General features: G+C 40.0%; 1 protein-coding gene across 2 annotated transcripts in view; it reads left to right on the top strand.

Annotated features, from left to right (window-relative positions):
• cfap77 (cilia and flagella associated protein 77) overlaps positions 1 to 18,523 on the top strand; it is a 237,508-nt gene that overhangs the window by 199,379 nt on the left and 19,606 nt on the right. For both annotated transcript variants that reach the window (XM_072566320.1, XM_072566319.1), the window contains one exon: positions 3,623 to 3,724. In XM_072566320.1, coding sequence (XP_072422421.1) covers positions 3,623 to 3,724 — 102 coding nt within the window. The remainder of the gene's footprint in view (positions 1 to 3,622; positions 3,725 to 18,523) is intronic.

Here is an 18,523-nt window from a genome sequence, read left to right as displayed (position 1 = left end):
CACACTCCTGGATACTGGCCTAGGAGTTCTCTTACTCCATTTCGGTCGAGTGAGACTCTTCTGCTGCCTCGAGTCTGCATATCAGCAGCAACTACAATGGCTTGCTGGCCTGGATCTTGAAGAAAATTTTAACTGTTTGGCCTGGGATTGGCTTTGTTTTGGAGTTTTACTGTGGGCTGACCTAGAGTCCCTTTGTTCAGGATATGTCCTGAGTCAGGCTATGCAATTGCCTTCACGCAATTGGTTTTCCCCAAACCCAATCAAACTGCTGAGGGTGTCCACTTCCATTGAATAATCTGCAACTCATATGCTCCACTCACCGCATTTTCCAATGATACAGCAAGTTGTAGTGGCTACTTAAGTCCAATTGGGCTTCAGCTTGTAAGCTGTTTTGCATGGTTACATCATTAATCCCATATACCAAACAGTCTCTCAGTATCTCATTAAGGGTTAAGCCAATTCACGTGCCTCTGTAAGTCATCTTAACCCAGTCAAAAATCTCAACATGAAATTCTTGAATTGCCAAATAAAACTAATAGTATCTCAGAATTAGAGGAGGTTTGAAGTTGTATTATTTCTTAACTAAATCTGAGAACTCTGTAAAGGTTTTATGGTATCTGGTGCTTCAGGGAAAGTTAAGCTCCTAAAAACTGAAAAAGCTGCAGATCCACAAGCTGGTAGGAGAATTACTCATTGCTTTTCATCTGCCCACTGTCATTTGCCTGGAAAAAATAACGTATTCTTTCCACATACTGGGCTCAATCTTTGAAGGTAAGATTGAAGAGTCAAGCTTCCCAAATAATGGCATGATGCCGAAAGGCCTACCCCAATTCAAAGATGACATTCCTCCAGACAGTGGACATTTCACCTGATTCCGGCTAGAGCCTCAGACCAAGCTGGCAGCATTTGTCATGATGTACAACTGATTTTTATACATAGAGTTCTCGGCATGAACATAGAAGGTTCCAGCACTGGCAATCATTTTGCTGTTGCTATTTACAGGATCGGGTGAGAGTGGCACCATGAAGTTGTGGTGCATACTTAATGAGGTGAAGCAGCAGAGAATTGTGTGAAGTAACTTGCTAGAGCTTACAAAGAAAACCCTTCATGAAATTTCCCAAAATAGAGTAAGATTAGGACTAATCAAAGATAGTAGTGGAAGGTTGTGTGTCGAATCTGAGGATATAGGGGAAGCATTTAATTAATATTTTTCATCAGTATTCACATTGGAAAAGGGCAATGTTAGTGATAACGTGGAGATATAGGCTATTAGATTAGATGGGATTGCAGTTGACAACAAGGAGGTTTTAGCAATTTTGAAAGATCTGAAAATAGATAAGAACCCTGGGCCAGATGGGATTTATCCTCGGGTTCTCTGGGAAGCCAGGGAGGAGATTGCAGAGCCTTTGGCTTTGATCTTTATGTCATCATTGTTGACAGCAGTAGTGCCGGAAGACTGGAGGACAGCAAATGTTCCCTTGTTTAAGAAGGGGAGTCAAGACATCCCTGGTAATCATAGGCCAGTGAGCCTTACTTGGGTTGTGGATAAGGTATTGGAAAAGGTTATAAGAAATAGGATTTATAATCATCTGGAAAGGAATAATTTGATTAGAGATAGCAAACATGGTTTTATGAAGGGTAGGTCGTGCCTAATTAACCTTATTGAGTTCTTCGAAAAGGTGACAAAACAGGTGGTTGCTGGGGTGTATGTGGACTCATAAGGTGATTGATAAGGTTCCACATGGTACACTATTGAACAAAATACAGAGTTTCGGGATTGAAGGTGATTTACCAAATTGGATCAGAAATTGGCTAGCCGAAAGAAAACAGAGGATGGTGGTTGATGGAAAATGTTCATCCTGGAGCTCAGTTACCAGTGGTGTGCCACAAGGATCTGATTTGGAGCCACTGCTGTTTGTCATTGTTATAAATGACCTGGAGGTGGGTGTAGAAGGATGGGTTTGTAAATTTGCGGATGAAACTAAGGTAGGCAGAGTTCGATAGTGCCGAAGGATGTTGTGGGTTACAGAGGGACGTAGATAAGGTGCAAAGATGGACTGAGAAGTGGTAAATGGAGTTTAATGCAGAAAAGTGTGAGCTAGTTCACTTCAGAAGAAACAACTGGAATGCAGAGTACTGGGCTGATGGTAAAATTCTTGTTAGTGAGATCTCGGTGTCCAGGTGTATAAATCCCTGAAAGTTGCCACCCAGTTTGATGGGGTTGTTAAGAAGGCATATGGTGTATTGATGTTTATTGGTAGGGGAATTGTGTTTTAGAGCCACGAGGTCATACTTCAGCTGTACAAGACACTGGGAAGGCCATACCTGGAGTATTGCATACAGTTCTGGTCACTGCATTATAGAAAGGATGTGGAAGCTTTGGAAAGGGTTCAGAGGAGATTTACTAGGACGTTGCCTGGTATAGAAGGAAGGTGTTACAAGGAAAGGCTGAGGGAACTGAGGCTGTTTTCGTTGGAGAGGAGGAGGTTGAGAGGTGACTTAATCGAAACGTATAAGATAATCACAGGGTTAGATAAAGTGAACAGTGAGAGCCTTTTTCCTCGGATGGTGAAGGCTAACATGAGGGTGGCACAGTGGCACAGCAGTTAGCACTGCTGCCTCATAGTGCCAGAGACCCGGGTTCAATTCCTGCTTCAGGCGACTGTGTGGAGTTTGTACATTCTCCCTGTGTCTGCGTGGATTTCTTCCGGGTGCTCTGGTTTGTTCCCACAATCCAAAAATGTGCAGGTCAGGTGAATTGGCCATGTTAAATTGCCTGTAGTGTTAGGTGTAGGGGAATGGGTCTGGGTGTGTTGCGCTTCGGCGGGTTGGTGTGGCTGAAGGGCCTGTTTCCACAGTGTAAGTAATCTAATCTAATCTAAATTGAGGGGTGATAGATTTAAAACAGATATCGGGGTAGTTTCTTTACTCAGCGACTAGTAGGGGCATGGAACATCCTGCCTGCAACAATAGTAGATTTGTCAAAGTTAAGAGCATTTAACTGGGCATTGGACGAACATATGGATAATAATGGAATGGTGTAGTTTAGATGGGCATCAGGTTAATTTCACAGATCGGCCCAACATCGAGGGTCGAAGGGCCTGTACTATCTTCTATGTTCCTCAGTTGATGCTTGTCATGATTCAACACTATGAAGATCTTGCATTATTTGAACTGGGGCACAGCTGAGATTTAAATACAGTATCGCAGGAGGTAATATGATGACAATATAATATAATACCGAAGGATCCCAGCACCAACAAGCACTCCCATCACTGGTCAGTGAAAGATAGTGCAAGAGCCGTGTGATGCATCCTTACTGAAGTGAACATTGTAAGATTGCACAAGGAAACTTGCTCGAACATTCAAAGAGAAACCATCCAAGAAACACCTCAAAATTGACATTTAACCAAATTTTGAAGAAATTCAGCCCATGTGTCTACCCATTATATTATGAAAGAACATTTTAAGCTAGGTTCCATATCTATAGAAATGTTTAATAAGAAGGTACTTAGCTGCTGGATCAGATTGAATTGACTTAACATTGGCTGCACCCTGATCTACTTGATGGTGTTGATTCTAATTCTACTGGTTTTCGTATTTCCACATTTTGCAATTGTAGGTCACTCTTGTAAAGAATTATCAAACCCGTGCAGCAGTGCTGAGTAAAGCTGTACCGAAAGTGGACCCTGCACCAATAGTACATCCAAAACGCTACCAAAAGGTGAGATTGTTGTTTTTCTGTACAATATTTATAAAGCTTCTATGCTTATTACTCATTGCTTCTTTCTTTAGTAATGCAGTGAACTATAAATGTGTGATCCCTGTTTCCACTATAATCTACAGAGATGCAATAAAAGTTTCTGTTAAAGAGATATATATGTAAAATTCAGTAACAACCCAGTATGGATACATGAATTTGCAGCATACTTTGGTTCCTCCGCAGCCTTTCCGACAATTATGACAGCCTTTCACTCATCATTGTAATATACGATATTTACTGAAGCACTTGAATCCATGAATTACACAAATTAAATATATTACATGCCTTACCAGTACTGGGGGGAATGATATAATGTGGATGATACAAAGGTTGGCCAGGTTGTTGACAGTGAGGAGAAGGTCTTATGTTAGAAGAGCATACAGTATAAACAAATTGATCATGTGGACAGATGGAATTTAAATGGAATTTAGGGTGGCATGGTGGCTCAGTGGTTAGCACTGCTACATCACAGCACCAGGGACCCGGGTTCAATTCCAGCCTCTGGCAACTGCCTATGTGGAGTTTACACATTCTCCGAGTGTCTGCATGGATTTCCTCCAGGTGCTCCAGTTTCGTCCTCCAATCCAAAGATGTGCAGGTCAGGTGAATTGGCCATGCTAAATTGCCCATAGTGTTCAGGGATGTGTAGGTTGGGTGCATTAGTCAGGGATAAATACAGGGTAGGGGAATGGGTCTGGGTGGGTTACTCTTTGGAGGATCAGTGTGGACTTGTAGAGCGGAAGGGCCTGTTTCCACACTACCAGAATTCTAATTCTGTAAGGATTCTAATTCTAATTCTAACCCAAGACAAAGAAATACTGTGAATGGGAGGACACTAAGAAGCTCTGAGAAAATCAGAAATAGTATGTTGAAAAGACAGGTCAGGCTGGAACACAACAGGGTGCAAGGAATATTTATTGGGTTAAACTGCATTTATTTCAATGCAAAGGGCTAACAGGTCAGGGCATACATAGGTACAGTATATGGGACTGGGATATTATAGCCATTACAGAAACATTGCTAATGGAGGGACCTTACTGGCATCTTAATGTGCCAGATTACAGGTGCTTTATGCAGGATAGAGGTGATGGAAGGAGAGGAGGAGGAGTTTTTGATTCAGGCGAGTATCACAGCAGTAGTCAGAGATTAACTAACTGAAGGATCATTAGTGAGGCTTTGTAGGTGGAGCTAAGAAATAAAGAGGGGATGGTGACATTATTTGGGTTGTACTATAGGCCCGAATAGTCAATGGGAATTAGAAGAACAAATATGCAGGGAGACTGGGGAGACTTGCAACAGCAATAAGGTTGTCACAGTAGGGGATTTTAATTTTCCTAACATAGGCTGGGACTGCCAGAGCTTTAAGGGCTTAGATGGTGTGGATTTTGTTAAGTGTGTTCAAGCAAGTTTCCTCAAGCAGTATATAGAGGGTCCTACTTGGGAAGGGGCAAAACACAACTCATTCTTGGAAAATAGGGCAGGATAGGTGATGGAGATGACAGTGGGAGAGCATTTTGGGACTAGTGACCATTTAAAATAGTTATGGAAGGGGACAAAATTCATCCACAGGTTCAAGTTCTAAATTGGGACAAGGCTAGAGAAGAAATTGCGGAGGCCCTGGCTGATATTTTTGCATCATTGTTAGCCACTGGTGAGGTCCCAAAAGACTGGAGGGTGGCAAATGTTGTGCCATTATTCAAAAAGGGCTGCAAAGTAAAGCCTGGAAACTATAGACCAGTAAGTTTAATGTCTGTGGTGGGTAAGTTACTTAAGAATTTTCTGAGAGACAAGATATACACGCATTTGGAAGGACAGGATTTGATTCAGAATAATCAGCAAGGCTTTGTGAGTGGGAGATTATACCTCACGAATTTGTTAGAATTCTTTGATAAAGTGACCAGGAAGGTTGATGAGGGCAGGGCAATAGACGTAGTCTATATGGATTTCAGTGAGGCCTTTGATAAGGTTCCACATGGTAGGCTGCTCTGGAAGATTAGATCACTTGGAATCCAGGGCAAGCTGGCAAATTGGATACAAAATTGGTTTGATGGTCGGAAGCAGAGGGTAATAGTGAAGGATGCTTGTCAGACTGGAGGCCTGTGACTAGTGGAGTGCCTCAGAGTCAGTGCTGGGCCCATTACTATTTGTTATCTACATCAACAATTTGATGAGAATGTATGAAGCATGATTAGTAAGTTTGCTGATGACACTAAATTAGGAGGTATTGTGGATAGTGATGGGCCGGGTGCTGGCAGGTGGGACTAGATTGGGTTGGGATATTTGGTCGGCATGGAGATTCCAAGAGGGATCTTGGAATTCACATTCACAGTTCTCTGAAAGTGGAGTCACATGTAGACAGGGCAGTGAAAAAGGCTTTTGGCACACTGGCCTTCATCAGTCAGGGCACTGAATATAGAATGTTGTAGTTGTACAAGACATTGGTGAGGCCGCACTTGGAGTATTATGTTCAGTTTAGTCACCTTGCTATAGGAAGGATGTTATTAAACTGGAAAAAGTGGACAAGAAATTTACAGAGATGTTGCCTGGATTCAATGGTCTGGGTTATAGGGAGAGATTGGACAATCTAGGGCCTTATCCTTGAGAGCATAGGAGACTGAGGGAGGACCTTATAGAAGTGTATAAGATCATGAGAGGCATGGTTAGAGTGAATGCACTCAGTCTTTTTCGCAGGGTTGGGGGAATCAAGAATCGGAGGCATGAGTTTAAGGATAGAGGGGAAAGAATAAAAGGGAACCAGAGGGGCAACATTTTTACACAGAGGGTGGTACGCATATGGAATGAACTGCCAGTGGAAATGGTTGAGGTGGACATTTAAAATTATTTGGACAAATACATGGATAGGAGAGGATGAGAAGGATATGGGCCAAGTGCAGGGAAATGAGCAGACATTTTGGTTGGCATGGACCAGTTTGGGCCAAAGGGCCTGTCTCCATGCTGTAGGACTTTATGACTCTATGAGGAACAAAAGGATCTTGGGGTCCTTGTCCACAAACCCCTGAAGGTGCAGGGTAGGTTAATAAAGTAGTTAAGAAGGCATATGGGTTATTTGCCTTTATCAGTTGAGGCATAGATTATCAGAGCAGAGAGATTATGTTGGAGCTGTACAGGTTGGTTAGGTCACAGCTGGAGTACTGTATGCAGTTCTGATTACTGCCCTACAGAAAAATATCTGATTACACTGGAATGTTGCAGAGGAGATTCACCAGGATGTTGCCTGGGATGGAGCGCTTTAGCTATGGAGAGGGGCTGGATAAGCACAGGTTGTTTTCTTTGGAGCTGAAAAGGTTAACGGGGCTCCTGATAGAGGTGTATAAGATGGTGAAGGGCATGGACACAGTGGGTAGAAAGCAGCTGTTCTTCTTAGGGTCATTAACAAGAGGGCATACTTTTAAGATGAAAGTCAGGATGTTTAGAGGGGAGTTGAGGAAAATTGTTTTCACCCAGACAGTGGTGAGGATCTGGAATGCATTGCCTGGGAGGGTAGCAGAGGGTAGCAGAGAACCTTTAAAAAGTATTTGGATGAGTACGTAAATGTTGCAAATTTAAAAGCTCTTGGACCAAGTGCTAGAAAGTAGGACTAGTGTAAATTTAGCATAGTTTTGGCAGTACAGAATCTATGGGCTCGAGTGTCTTTTCTATACTGTATGATTCTATAATTCTGTACAGATTTCACAGAATATTGAGACCTTACCTACCTCCTGACTCTCTCTCCCCATTATTCCAATTGTTGCATTCTATCCTCCCCTCCCATTCCCACAGAATCCAATCCTGTATCTAGGTTTCAATTCTTGAGGGCTGTTGTATTACCAGCCATGATTTAATCAAGGTTTCCTCTGGATTGTGCTGTTTGTGCAGTGATAACTCCATTGAAATGAAGCTTGAGGCCCTATTTGGTGACATCTCAAGCCTCAGCATTCAGATGGCAGGTACATATCAAAGTTTCCACCCTGTGAATTTGTAGCTCTTGCTGATATTGTAAAGTGTGTAATGACCAGACTTGGACAGCTATTAGTCACACTTCAGGCCTGACTGATGCCAACTTCCATGTCTGAACTCAGCACAGTAGAGCATCTGTATCCAGATGCAATTGTTAGGCCTTTCCAGCAAGATAAATTACTCTAATTTCAACAAAATATAGTTATTGTACAATATTCTTTTTAAGAGTCTAAAATTCATAAAAGACTGTATAAATTGAAATCATTTCATTCTTGGTGTTCTCTCCCTTCCTCACCAAATTTTATTTCACGGATCATGAGTGTTAAAACAAGTGAATATTCAGCCCAACACATTAATGCCATCACATTTGATTATTCACATGTTCCTTTCTCCTGTTCTTTCATAAACCATTTCAAATTTTAATTTTCCATTTATTTATCCTTCACTATTAACCACAGCTCACACCTTTAATGCCCTTGTCTTCACACTACTCTCTATCTCTCACTGTAACAATTCCCTGGTATAATTCAACCCTTCTGAAAAGACTGTATTTCTTATTATTTTTCTGTACTTTTGATTGTGGACTGAATGGGAAAAGATCTGTTATAAAAACCGAGAACTGTAGAAGGGACTGCTGTGCTTTTTTAAAAAAGCAAGTTATCAGTAGGCAGCACAGTGACCTAGTGGCTACCACTACTGCCTCACAGCACCAGGGACTCAGGTTTAATTCCAGGCTCAAGTGATTGTGTGGAGTTTACACATTCTTCCCGTGTCTCCATGGGTTTCCTCCAGGTACTCTGGTTTACTGTTGTAGTTCTGTTTGCCGAGCTGGGAATTTGTCTTGCAAACGTTTCATCCCCTGTCTAGGTGACATCCTCAGTGCTTGGGAGCCTCCTGTGAAGCGCTTCTGTGCTGTTTCCTCCGGTATTTATAGTGGCCTGTCTCTGCCGCTTCCGGTTGTCAGTTCGAGCTGTCCGCTGTAGTGGCCGGTATATTGGGTCCAGGTCGATGTGTTTGTTGATAGAGTTTGTGGAAGAGTGCCATGCCTCTAGGAATTTCCTGGCTGTTCTCTGTTTGGCTTGCCCTATAATGGTAGTGTTGTCCCAGTCGAATTCATGTTGCTTGTCGTCTGTGTGTGTGGCTACTAAGGATAGCTGGTCGTGTCGTTTCGTGGCTAGTTGGTGTTCGTGTATACGGATCGTTAGCTGTCTTCCTGTTTGTCTGGTGTAGTGTTTTGTGCAGTCCTTGCATGGGATTTTGTACACTACATTGGTTTTGTTCATGTTGGGTATCGGGTCCTTTGTTCTGGTGAATTGTTGTCTGAGCGTGGCTGTTGGTTTGTGTGCTGTTATGAGTCCTAGTGGTCGCAGTAGTCTGGCTATCAGTTCGGAAATGCTCCTAATATATGGTAGTGTGGCTAGTCCTTTGGGTTGCAGCATGTCCTCGTTCCGTTGTCTCTCCCTTAGGCATCTGTTGATGAAATTGCGAGGGTATCCGTTTTTGGCGAATACTTTGTATAGGTGTTCCTCTTCCTCTTTTTGTAGTTCTGGTGTGCTGCAGTGTGTTGTGGCCCTTTTGAATAGTGTCCTGATGCAACTTCGTTTGTGTGTGTTGGGGTGGTTGCTTTCATAGTTTAGGACTTGGTCTGTGTGTGTGGCTTTCCTGTAAACCTTTGTGGTGAATTCTCTGTTCGGTGTTCTCTGTACCATCACGTCTAGGAATGGGAGTTGGTTGTCCTTTTCTTCCTCTCTAGTGAATCGGATTCCTGTGAGTGTGGCGTTGATGATCTGGTGTGTGTTCTCTATTTCTGTGTTTTTAATTATTACAAAGGTGTCATCCACGTATCTGACCCAGAGTTTGGGTTGAATTTATGGTAAGACTGTTTGTTCTAACCTTTGCATTACTGCTTCTGCTATGAGTCCAGAGATCGGTGAGCCCATGGGTGTTCCGTTGATTTGTTCGTATATTTAGTTGTTGAATGTGAAGTGTGTTGTGAGGCACAAGTCCATCAACAAAACACTAGCCAAAGAAACAATAGCCAACATGCTGGACAGACATAACAGACAACAGGACGTTGAACCTATCAACAAAGACGGCATACTCAAACTACTGGACTTGTGCCTCACAACACTTACTTCCACAGTCCAAAGATGTGCAGGTTAGGTAAATTGGCCATGCTAAAATGCCCTACAATGTTCAGGGATGTGTAGTTAAGTGGGTTAGCCATGGGAAATGCAGGGTTAGAGGGATAGAATACAGGGGTTAGTCTGGCAGAAATGCTCTTCGGAAGATCAGTGTGGACTTGATGGGCCATATGACCTGATCCCATAGAGATTCTAAGTATTGTAAATGCTGTTTGCTCAACCAGACAAACTGGTGCCATGAGTGGATACAAATGAAATTCAGCTAGCAACAATTGGCTGATTAGTCTCTTGAGCTTTGACCAGTTTTTAATAACAAAGGCCTTCTGCTTATCAACAACTATATGATTGTTTCCTGTAGCTGATCAGCTTATTGATGTAATGGCTAGAAGCCATTAGAACTCTAGAAAGGGAGATTCTGTCTTTCTCTCAAAAAAAAAGAGTTTAAAGAAAGCCAGTTTATTTTTGCCCCACAATTGTAAGGTGTGGCTTTTAAACAATTCCTGAGAGACTTTCTAAGAACCAGCCTGTCTCTGCCAGCTGCAAGCAGGTGAAAGTAGCTGGAAAAGTTAGATCAAGGAGCAGCAAGTCCTGCTCAGCCAAAAGGATCAACTCATTAAAATCTCTGGACAGGGACCATTGAACTGCCTTCCCAGTTTTTCCATCCACTCAAAATACCAATGTTTTTCTGTGTCTGTCTTGAAATGTGTACCTCGAAGGGGTTAGTTAGTTAGAATTTTAATTAGCAGCATTTACCATTAACAGTTCATAGTTGTTTCCCTGTATTTGTAATAGCAGTCTGTTAAGTACAGAAACTTAGTCCACGCTTTATGTCAACCTGGGTGTAAAAAGACAGAAAAATTGTGAGGAGTTTTACATTCTTTTATAAAATCTTTAACTTTTGAAATGCCTCCGGGTATAGCAGGGCTTGATGTCCAGTACATTTGCCCAGTGAGTTGTTATACTTCACACTTTTAAGTTCAGAGATTAGTGTGTTTGTTTTTGTTCTGGTCTTTGCTGTTTCAAAACCTCTTCCTCAACCCCTTTAACATCATTTCTAGCTTCAAGAATAAGCATGCCATTATTTTTTCCATCTCCAAGTTTGAGACTATCTCTGTAGATTCTTAATGTTCTTCCTAACCATTGCCCTTAACCCTTCATTTACTTACGCCTGACCCTCTGATATTGTGTCCTTCCCTCTCTTTCCCTCCACCATGACAAGCTGTTCTCTTCCACAGAACACACCTCCTGTCTCCCACCATACAGTTAAGCCTGAATCCATATCCATACCAGCATGAATAAATGGCTTCCTTGGCTCAAATTGTTCAAAGTTGCAATGCTGACTTCTGCGAATGTGCCCATTATCTCACCTTGTTCTCCTGATTTCATACACATTTCATCAAGGAAGAATCCAGGCCTTTGTCTATACATGTTGCCTGTACATGTAAAAAAATTAAATTTTGCTGTTGAATTACGTTATATTGAATTCAGGTTTACTCAGCATTCAATCTCTAGAAATGTCTGGTATGGAGTCTGAGTGAATGGAGGACAAGATGGTTTATAATCAAAATAATTAAACTTAATTAAATTAAAATATTGAAGCACAGCAACTCTGACTAGTATACTCCAAGATGCCATGCATTCATATCATATTTCATTATCATTTGCAAAAACATGTAAAATACTGTCACTGCAACACACATTTCTGCATTTGCTAAAGTCACCATAGTCCCAGAGGACAGGAGGGCTGCTTTCTCATTAGAGAGCATGATGAGTTTAACTTGAGAATCATCATGCTTTGGGCAAGGGGTGAGGGTGAGAAGGCAGAACCTTCATAGTTTTGTGTTAGAGGGGTCATCAACTCCTTAAAAGCCACCAAACTGTATTACAAAATTTAAAGTGTTTGATGAGATTAGATTCCCTACAGTGTGGGAACAAGCCCTTCAGCCCAACAAGTCCACGTGAACCCTCCGAAGAACAACCCACCCAGACACATTCCCCTAACACTACAGGCAATTTAGCATGGCCAATTCACCTAACTTGCACATCTTTGGACTGTGGGAGGAAACCGGAGCACCCGGAGGAAGCCCACGCATACACAGGGAGAATGTGTAAACTCCACACAGACAGTTGCCTGAGGTAGGAATTGAACCCAGGTCCCTGTTGCTGTGAGGCAGCAGTGCTAACCACTGTACCACCTCTGACTTGTGGAGTTTTATGGGAACAAGGAAGTTATGTTTCCTTAATCTTCAAAATTTTAACCAACAATGCAGGTCAGCCAAGGTAATATGAAGAAGTTTCATCATGGTAGCTGGTGTTCTTTACACAATCAATGAAAAGCAATTTCAAAGATTTTTGGAAGTCACAGGAATTTCACTACATTTTAAAAAAATTCTTAGAAAAATAACAAACAAGTCTTAACATTTCAAAAGTACTAACAACACACTACAGCAGAACAAACAATGGTACCTGGTGACATAAGTAGATTCTAAAACATTATACATTTTCTAAATTTGGAAAGTAGTTTCCAAATTGTAATGCTTGTATTTTATCTCTACAACACTCAGTCTTGGCTATCGATTGTAATGTGTTTTTATATTATATAGCATCAATTAGAACAAAGACCTTTTATTTAAAGATATATAATACAATGCATATTCCCAATACTATTGCTATGAGTTTGACTGTAAGCAAAACAGCGATTTTTATTTGGAAGACTAGAAGTGCTGCTCATGTTGGAGAGGGGATGTCATTTGGGAATATTTGTTATTACTTCAGATACTGTTTTATTTCTCAATATTTTAATGAAATGGAAATTCAGGCAGTGAGTACTATGGCTTCTCAGCACTGTCTATTGAATATGATAGTCACTCAAAAAAAATGTTTTAAAGACTACTTTGCAAATCCTTTTCCCCAAACTGGCTTCATTGCCAAAAGGATGTTTTTCTATGAATATTAAAGACTTACCACTGGATGGCTCCCAATTTTTTTTTATGTTTTAATCAAGGTTAGGTGGTAAAACGGCTAAAAAAAAGTCCCCAGTTGGTCTGAGAATACATTGGCATCAGTGGTAGCAAAGGGACCCCCATGGCAGGTATCATTGGAATGTAGCTTGTCACTGGTTGAACACATAGAGGACAAGCAGCTCAATGGAGCAGTTCTTAGGATGCATGGCTACTTTTTAAAATAAGTATTAATGTTTTCTTTTTAAAAAAACTACAGGCAAGGGATGCATCTTGGATCCACAGAAACAATAAGAATTTCCTTCAGCTTTAATTCTGGCTCAATGAAATAAAGGGAACACATTTTTCTCAGTTTTTCAGTTTATTCTTGGAGGGGAAGATGATATTGCATTTATTTATATAGAGTGTGATGGATACAGAACAGTGTCATTATGCATGGGATAATCCACCTTGTATTACAAAGCATTTATTCATACATGAGAAAATGCAAGTCTATTAGTTTTAAATAATGTTGAGTGGCATAAGGATTCCTTGCTTTATCATGTGCTTGGTTTAGTATTTTTGCTTATTCCTGATGGCATGTCACTGAAGGGAGAAATAAAGGCTTTGAATTTGGTTCATACTGTCAGACTAGAGATGTAATATATTATCAGATTGTGCCTCATAATTTCATTGCAGTAAAGTAATACTGATACCCTTCTTGGTCTAATGATGTAAGGTGAGAGGTGAATCTCTGCTGTTGTCTGTCATATAAATATGCATCTCAAATCTATCAAATAATACCATAAACTGCAAAGACAGTATTTGAATGCTTTTGAGCAATGATTTAAAACTCAAAATTAGATTAACATGGTAATTTTCTTATTAACACATATCATTCTTTATTTAAACATTTCTTTTGTTTTCTATGTAGAAAAAACTGTTAGAATATTCTGCATTTATATTAGAAAATAATGCTCATACAAGAAGATTAATGATTCCAATGCAATCACACTAGGATTATCAAATAAAATGTGCAATCCATTGCTGTAAACTCCATGCCTGACACACATATTCTGTGTGTGTATATATATATATGTATGTATGTATGTAGGAACTACAACAGCATATACTTAAAAAGTGAAGTAAATAATCTCCATGATTGTTGAACCCAGTGGGACATACTGAGGTTACGAATTGGGTCTCTGAACATATTAAGATTTCCCAAGGTCTTAGTGCCTGCTGCTTAAAAAATATTGGGATTATTAATTCAAGTGACATTTACCTTCAACTAAGGTATTTAACAGAGTGAGTTGATGTGAATTGGGGTGGAGACAAAGAGCAAGGAACAAACAAGACCAACATCCTAATTAACCAAGTTAAGATCCATACCTGGTTATAATTAGATTAGATTACTTACAGTGTGGAAACAGGCCCTTCGGCCCAACAAGTCCACACCGACCCGCCGAAGTGCAACCCACCCAGACCCATTCCCCTCTTCACCTAACACTACGGGCAATTTAGCATTGCCAATTCACCTAACCTGCATATTTTTGGATTGTGGGAGGAAACCAGAGCACCCGGAGGAAACACACACAGACACGGGGAGCATGTGCAAACTCCACACAAAGAGTCGCCAGAGGCGGGAATTGAACCCAGATCTCTGGCGGTGTGAGGCAGCAGTGCTAACCACTGTGCCACTGTGCCACCGTGCCGCCCACATTCTGAATAAGAAAATAGTTTCACACTATACATAATATACATTAATACAAATTTCACTAGGCTAATTATTTTAAACTACAAGCCTCAATTTATTTAAGTGTATTGCTTCAAATTGCAGAGCAGAAAGAGTTTGGAATGTAGTACAGCATAAATGAAATATTACAGGCTGATTTTATTAAAATCTGCTACTTGCATTCATTACACAGATTTAAACGCATTGAGTGGGAACAAAATAGATGAGGGAAACGTAAAAATAAAATAGAATCTTCAAAATTGATGTCATTGGAATATTCTTTGAAGGAAACAGGCTGCGTCCAAGCCCCATTCAAAATATCTCAGCGTGTTACATTTTTCAATTCCTAGGACACCTAGTATGTGCGTGCCCCATTAGCATATGTCAGTAATCATTTTACAAGTTGCCTGTCAGCCCAAGGCTGTTCTACCAGGTAAAGTCAAGGAAAGAACACGACCCTTCAATGTTCAGCAGATTGTGTGAATCACTGGAGATCTGAAGGGGCATCTTACACACTGTACTCAATCCCTCACCCTCTCTATCTTTACCTCTACTTTTTTGAGAATCATAGAACTGCTGGAATGCAACCATCTGCATTTCCTGTTGCTGGTGTTTAAGTCTATCCTGAATAAAGTAGATGACAACATTGCCAGTGATCAACAGATAGAAAATGCATTTGGCTTCTTTAAAGATCAGGCCTGGATGCACACTGTATCATAGTGCCAGTATTAAATTGTGTAATTCAGAATTAATAAGTATACAATGGAAACTCACAGCTATATCATCAACATAGCTACATTGAAATTCAGTACCTTTGGAATACTGGGATACTGCATTATTGTAGTGTTAAACTGGTCCATTCATTCTCCAGCAATGCTGAGTTTTCAGTCTCAGCTGCAGTGTTGCCTTGTGGAGTCCAATTAGGAAAGGAAAGGAAAATCAAAAGGCAAACTCTATCCAGGACAGACATCATTGGGAAGGTCTTAGTCCAGATCATGAAAAATGCTGTCAGACAGTATAGAAGAGGCAAATCCATTCATGGTCTTCGAAACAGTAATAGATAATTATTTGAAGAGAAAACATTTACAGGGCTAATGGGAAAGGAGGTTGAGACAAGCTAAATTGCTGTTGCAAAAAACTAGCACATACACAATAGACCAAATGACTTCCTTCTGTCATATAACCATTCTTCAACATCCTATTTACTGAAGGTACGTGAGCTGATTAGAGTGAGAGTAAGGAATAAAGCAATGCAGAAAAGATTAAGCAACAGAATAATTAACAGAAGAAAAATAAATATATAGTTAAAAATTAAATAACCAAAATCAAAATAGATTTCCAAATTTCTGGCTGACTGTCATTAAATTGCTACAGGTTTTGCATCATTTAAAACTAAAAAGTGAATTCAGAATGTTATATCAGCCTATCAAGAAAGGTCATTATAAATGTCATTTAAACCTCAAAGGGAAACTACAGTTGGCTAACTCCAAGAATCTTTTAAAGCTTGCCTGTCATCCTCTATCACCATGATACAAAAATATCACCATTACAAATTGGATCTTTTTCTATCCCTGCAAGCAGTGTCAACCTGCATGTTAGATGTCTTCATTATATGAGCAGTTAACCTGCAATTTAATTAATGAGTAACATAGTCAAACAACATTTTCAGTCTCTTCCTTTGTGCAATAACATTTCACAAGACTAGTCCTTCTGATCCATGTTTACACACACAATTCACCAGCTATTACCAGTCACATCTATCTATTTAATATGAGAACTATTTATTTGCAATACATTCTCTGTCCAATTCAGTTTTATGTTTTCAAGAATTACTTTAATGTTCAGATCCTGGAAATCAAATCAAATATTTTAATGAAATAACACGACACATTAAGAACAGGCAGGCATCACGTCTGTTGGAATAGAAGCAGAATAGTTGCGGCATTATTTAAAATCAATATTTACATCACAACTCAAGTCATTAAAAACTGCCAGTCAGGTTTTATGATTTTCTACTGACTTAATTAATTGCCCAACAGCTAAGGAGATATAATATGAAATGCATTTGTTAGGACTTATCTTGCACCTCTGAAGAATAGACCAATTTGAATTGACCATGATCACCATGTGACTATCTATGTGAGACAAATGTAATTTAGAAAGTGTTAATTGATGTAGGATGTGACAAATGGAGTCCCCAGGAGACTATGCTGTGGACTCAACATTTTAGAATTTAAATCAATGCCTTAGATGGGGGAATATGATGGCAAAGTCGCTAAATTTGCAGGCAATACCAAGATAGATAGGAAATTATTTTATGAAGAAAACGTAAGGAAGTTTTAGAGGATGTAGATAGGGTGAGTTAGTGGACAAACATCTGGCTGATGCAGCACAATGTGGGGAAATTTGAAGTTGTTCACTTTGATAAGAAGAATAAAGTAGAGTATTACTCAAATGAAGAATGACTCCAAAATACTGAGATGCAAAAGTTCATGCATGAGTCACAAAGTGGAGATGCACAGCTACAGCATGAAATCAAGATGGCTTACGGGGTGTTATCCTTTATTATGAGAAGAGTTGAACACACAGGTAAGGATCTCAAATACTTTGAGCAGTTTTGGTCTCCTTATTTAAGAAAGAATGTAAATACATTAGAGGCATTTCAGAGGAGATTTACTCAAACTGAGTGAGGAGTATCTTCATTAAATAAACATAAAGAACTACGCATACTGAAAATTTGAAACAGAGTGCTGGAGAAACACAGCAGGTCTAGCTGCATCTGTACAGAAACATGTCACTGGGCGTAGCACATCAACCCTGTTTTCTCTCTACAGACAGTACCTAGACGTGCTGTATTTCTCTGGCAGTCTCTGTTTATGTTTTTCCCTCTTTTTGTTTGGGTCTTCACCATCTGCTGCAGACCCAGTCTAGTGTGAGGGCAGGGATACTGGATGGTGATCAGTAGGAGACTTTTTTGCCATGTTTAATCTGAGACTTCATGGGCTTCTGAATGAATGTTGAGGATTCTTAGAACAGCTCCATCCCACCTGGAATGGTGATGATGATATCTGGGACTATCTATAAGGTTTGATATCATGAGTATAACAATGCCAGACTGCCACTTGATAAGTCTGTGAGATAACTCTCCTGATTTTAGCATTTGTGCCCAGATGTTAGTAAAGAAGACTTTGCACGGTCAACAGGACATAGTTTGCCATTGCTGTTTCTGATGCGAAGAAATTTATTCAGTTTTATTCCTTTAAGGTAGTTTACTGATTTGATGCAACTGAATGACATGCTCAGCTATTTTAGAGGTTGCTTCTTTCGCCAGTCTTCAGTGTATGTGTAATTGAGCTATACAACACGATCAATGCAGATTGCTACTTGTTGCTGTTGAGAAAATGTTTTGGGCTTTGAGAAGTAGTTATTAGAGAAAGGTGTCCAAACGTTGGCCAAAGTTTTGATTTTTAAAGAGTGGAATTGCTTAATATCCCATAAATATTATTAGATTCTAATAAATTGTGCTGGTAAGACCAGACATTTTGGCAATCTCCAACCTTTCTGGCTTTAGTTAAGTGGTGACCACGTGGACACAATTACATCAAGCAAACAGAAACTTTGCCATTGCTGATATTGCAGTAACTTATTTTCTGGGAGTTAAGTAAGGTGATAGGTTGAATTACATGTTGCACATCTGATTTAAAAAAGGCAGAGGGAAAATGTTCAGGCAGTGCTTGATTAAATTGAAAATTAGTTGAAGGACCATAAACTGTAGACTAAAGAGAATGATTCGATAAATAACTGATTAAGTATGAACATAGACTTCGAAAAAACGATAACCTGATAACTTTTTCTACTACCTTTACTTGATAGGCACTTTATTGTCTTCTGACGCAATTGTTTCAGATCATAACCACCATGCCCATTATTTTTCAGACAATTGGTGCCGGTAAAGATGCTGCTTTCTGGATCCAGCTTTTCTTTC

This window comes from Chiloscyllium punctatum, chromosome 49 (assembly GCF_047496795.1).
Source record: "Chiloscyllium punctatum isolate Juve2018m chromosome 49, sChiPun1.3, whole genome shotgun sequence".
In the NCBI taxonomy this organism is placed as follows: domain Eukaryota; kingdom Metazoa; phylum Chordata; class Chondrichthyes; order Orectolobiformes; family Hemiscylliidae; genus Chiloscyllium; species Chiloscyllium punctatum.
The sequence above is the reverse complement of the archived record's forward strand: the minus strand, read 5'-3'. Positions and strand labels throughout refer to the sequence as shown.